The 4389-nt window shown below is 34.2% G+C and overlaps 1 protein-coding gene across 1 annotated transcript; it reads left to right on the plus strand.

Annotated features, from left to right (window-relative positions):
* Window positions 1-329: 329 nt before the first annotated feature.
* LOC149057501 (protein CFDP2-like) lies at window positions 330-1013 on the plus strand. The gene has a single exon (XM_089223439.1). The coding sequence runs from the start codon at window positions 330-332 to the stop codon at window positions 1011-1013; it is 684 nt and encodes a 227-aa protein (XP_089079565.1).
* The last annotated feature ends 3376 nt before the right edge of the window (window positions 1014-4389 follow it).

Genomic DNA, 4389 nt, shown 5'->3' on the forward strand with positions numbered 1-4389 from the left:
ACCTTAACTGGTTGGAGTAGACTGATCTTCCAGGTTGGGGGTTGAGCGCGGGGCTAACAACCCCACCTTATAAAAACTTATTTGTTATGGTACCATCAGAAAATCAGCCTCGGATATGGAGAAACGGTTATAAGCTAGGACATGGAAATTGGAAAATTGGAATTGAGATCGCGACCTGGAACACGTTGAACCATTTTAGAATTGGTGCTTGCCAGAATCTTTCAGATGTATTAGAAACATATGGAATACATATAGCAACTTTGCAAGAGATAAGATGGTCAGGGAATGGACAGCTTAAAGTAGGAAAATATATAATCTACTTCTCTGGAATGGAGGAAAGACACATTTTTGGAAGCGGCTTTACTGTGCATGAAACCCTAGAACCATACATAAAAGAGTTTAATCCCGTCTCGGAAAGAATAGCAGTACTACGAGTTGACACAAAACCTTTAAATATAGTACTAGTGTGTACACATGCACCAACGGATACAGGAGATGAGGATATCAAGGATGCGTTCTACGAGGAACTGGCACATATGTATGATAATCTGCCAGGGAACGTAATCAAATTAGTGATAGGGGACTTAAATGCCAAGTGTGGAAGAGAGATACAATTTAACCCAACTCTAGGTAATGAAAGCCTACACGAGAAGAGCAACGGAAATGGACTAAGGCTAATATTCTTTGCAGCGGCAAAGAATATGACAATAAGTAGCACAACGTTTCCACACAAGGCCATCCACAAAGCCACATGGAAATCACCGGACGGAATAACAACTAACCAAATAGATCACATACTCATTCAAAAGAGATTTCGCTCATGCATAAAAGACATACGAAGCTATAGAGGAGCTGATTGCGATACAGATCACTTCCTAGTAGTGGCAAAGTTCGAGATAAAGCTACAGAGTCGAAAACAACTAGAAAAAAGAAATAGCAGAAAGATAAATCTAGAGATGCTAAAGGATGAGGAAATCCAGCAAAAAACTAAAAAAGTATCGGTGAATATGTAAAAAGCATGGAATTGAATAACATAGATGAAGACTGGGACAAAGTTAGCAAAGCCATTAAACAAATTGCAGTAGAAAACATTGGGATGATAAGAAATGAGAAAAAAAAATGGTATAATGAAAACTGTCAAAAAGCGATAAGAAAAAGACAAACTGCCCATGAAAACTATATTACAGAAGATAGTGCAGATACAAAAAGAGTATACTTCTTAGAGAGGAAGATGTGTAAACGAGTACTCCAAAGAGAGAAAAGAAAGTATCTAAGTTAAATATTACAAGAGGCAGAAAGAAATTACTCGATGGGAAGTGTTAGAAATTTCTTTAAGACCATAAAACATTACAAAACGTTCAACCCGAGTCTAAAAACTATTAAAAATCTTCATGGTGTAATACTCATGGATCCTAAAGAAAAAGCCGATAGATGGAAGGAATATTTTACTGAACTGTTGAACGCAGATATCCCAGATAACTCAACGAGAAGCAAAAACATACATGGAGAAGAACCAATGGTAAGCGAAGTAACTCGGGAAGAAGTCAATGAAGCAATAAAAGACCTGAAAAATTGGAAGTCACCAGGATCGAATGAAATACCAGCTGAACTCATCAAATATGGTGGAAAAGAGATGCAAAACCTTCTTTTTAGAATTTGTCAGAAGATATGGAAAGATGAGAGCATGCCAAAAAGCTGGAACGAAGCCATAGTGGTACCGATTTACAAAAAAGGTGGCAAGTCAATCTGTGAAAACTATAGAGGAATATCACTGCTTAACTCAGCTTACAAAGTATTTGCGAGAATACTATTAAAACGACTAACACTGTACGCAGAAGAAAACTTAGGCAGATACTAGTGCGGATTCCGAAAAGGGAAGTCAATAATAGAGCAACTCACGATCATAGACCAACTAATACAAAAAAAAGTATAAATTCCGCCAAAACATCTGGCAGTTATTTGTTGATTTCAAAAAGGCTTACGATAGTATACACCGACAAAGTCTTTACAACATAATGGAGGAGTTCGGGATCCCACAAAAATTAGTAACTCTAACTAAAATGTGCATGGAAAACACAAAGTATAAAATAAGGGTCGAATCCACGCTGTCAGAAGCCTTTGAAGTAAGAACTGGCTTAAAACAGGGAGACTCACTATCACCTACCCTGTTCAATATAGCTTTAGAAAAAGTTATAAGGGAATTACAGAAACAACTGGCGTGGAAATCGGTCAGCAACACATATAAGTACTGGGCTTTGCAGACGATTTAAATATACTAGGAAATTCCCTAGAGGAGACGGAAAAAGCAGCCCAAGCCCTTGAACAAGCAGCTAGCAAGATAGGTTTAAAAATCAATGCCGAAAAAACTAAAGTAATGGAGCTGCTAGAAGATGGAGACAACCCTAACGCGGGGTCACTAACTTTCGAAAAAGTAGATGAATTTTGGTACCTAGGAGCTATGCTAAGTGCTAAAAATGATTGGTCGAAGGAAATAAGAGTAAGGATCGCAAAGGCAGAAAGAGCGGCATTTGCCTTAAATAAGTTCTTAAAATCAAAATTATTTTCAAAGAAGACCAAAACTAGACTATATACAGCAATAATAAGACCGACGCTCACCTATGGCTGTGAAGCTTGGACTACCATCAGCATAACTGAAAGAAGACTTAGGACCTTTGAAAATAGAATTTGGAAGACAATATGTGGACCAACTTATGATAACGTAAATGCTGTATGGAGAAGAAAATACAACAAAGAACTACAAGACGAATTGGGTATGGCGCCAGTTATCAGCTTAGGACATGCGATGCGAAGAAGCGAGAATGATATAAGTAGGACAATTCTAAATTGGAAACCAATGGGAAAAAGGCCACGAGGAAGACCCCAGAAAAGGTGGATGGATGTTGTGGAAGAAGACCTTGAAAGATTGGGAGTACAGGAACGGAGGGAAATAGTTCAGAACCGTGAACAATGGAGAGATATTGTGATGGCGGGCTAAACTCTTAGAGAGTACTAAGTGCCAGAGAAAGACGAAGAAGAATAATTCATGTGTATAAAATCATTAATATATACCTACTGTAGTCGAAACATCATTTAAATTAAACAAATTATATATTTATATATTTATGATTGAGTACCTATTTAATATTATATGACCACAGTAAATATTATGTGTAGGTACATTCTTTGAGTTTATTTACTAAGAATGAAAAAATAATATTCAACTATTTGTATACAGTTGGTAAAAAGTATTCAACCAATTTAAAAAAAATCCCATTAATTTTAAAATGTTTAATGTTATTCTATTGTGATTAGTGATGATTCATTACAGACCGGAAGTTAATGCATTTTCGTGTTCATAGTGAATATACAAAAACATTGGAAAACAAATGCATGTTATACTTTTCAAAATTTGATTCAGCTTATCTTGTTTAAATGCATATTTTTCAAATTGTTCATATTTACCGCTTTTAAAAGGCATTGCGATGACCAAATATATATTTACTCGTTTATATACCTAATACCTATATATATATAAATCAAAAATAATCAAATAAGAAACCAAATATAATATGTATACAATATTATAGTTGTTTAGCAGTAGACCGATATTGGGTTGTTATAGATCCATATATTTTCTAGACGAAGATTATTCAAGAGATATTTATCATAATTTAATTCATACTAATTTAAGTATTTAAAGGTTTTCTTTTTACATAAAATTGGTAAAAATATATAACGAATAATTCAATGTTTTTAATCGCATAACATGCATATTTTGGTAGGGTTCAGTGCACAGAATACCGAACACTAGTTTTCACATTAACTATTGATTTTTTAGTAATGAAGGATTATTTATATAAATATAACCACATGCCTTTGCTATTTTGTATCATATTTTGGCCAGCCTGTTCATAGTATAATCATTTCGTATAAAATAATTTGATTATTTTTAATATAATTTAAAATATTTCAATACGTTTTAATAATGTTACGAAATTCTAAACATTGACTTATGACCTATGTGTGGATATATACACATTGTACCCATTCCTAAAACATTCCACAAGCATTTACGATCTGAAATTCAGAGGTTCCAACGCAACAAGATTTTGCTAAATATTCAACATTATGCAGTCCCTCTATATATAGTCGACACTATAATAAAAGGAGACATATAATACATTAAACTTCTGTGTACAACCAATACACCCCATAAGTATAGTGATTATTGTTTCTGTGACCACATATAACATAATAATATAACGAAATAATAGTATGTAAAAAAATGCATACGTCACCGTTCGTATAGTTTAAAAATCAACACACAGCATTTTCTTCTACAATTTTCCTGATTAACAATTATTTTTTTTAGATGAGTGTATTTCGGCA

Source organism: Diuraphis noxia, unplaced genomic scaffold (assembly GCF_037042655.1).
Source record: "Diuraphis noxia isolate RWA-SAM2 unplaced genomic scaffold, SU_Dnox_SAM2 contig0003, whole genome shotgun sequence".
Taxonomy (NCBI): domain Eukaryota; kingdom Metazoa; phylum Arthropoda; class Insecta; order Hemiptera; family Aphididae; genus Diuraphis; species Diuraphis noxia.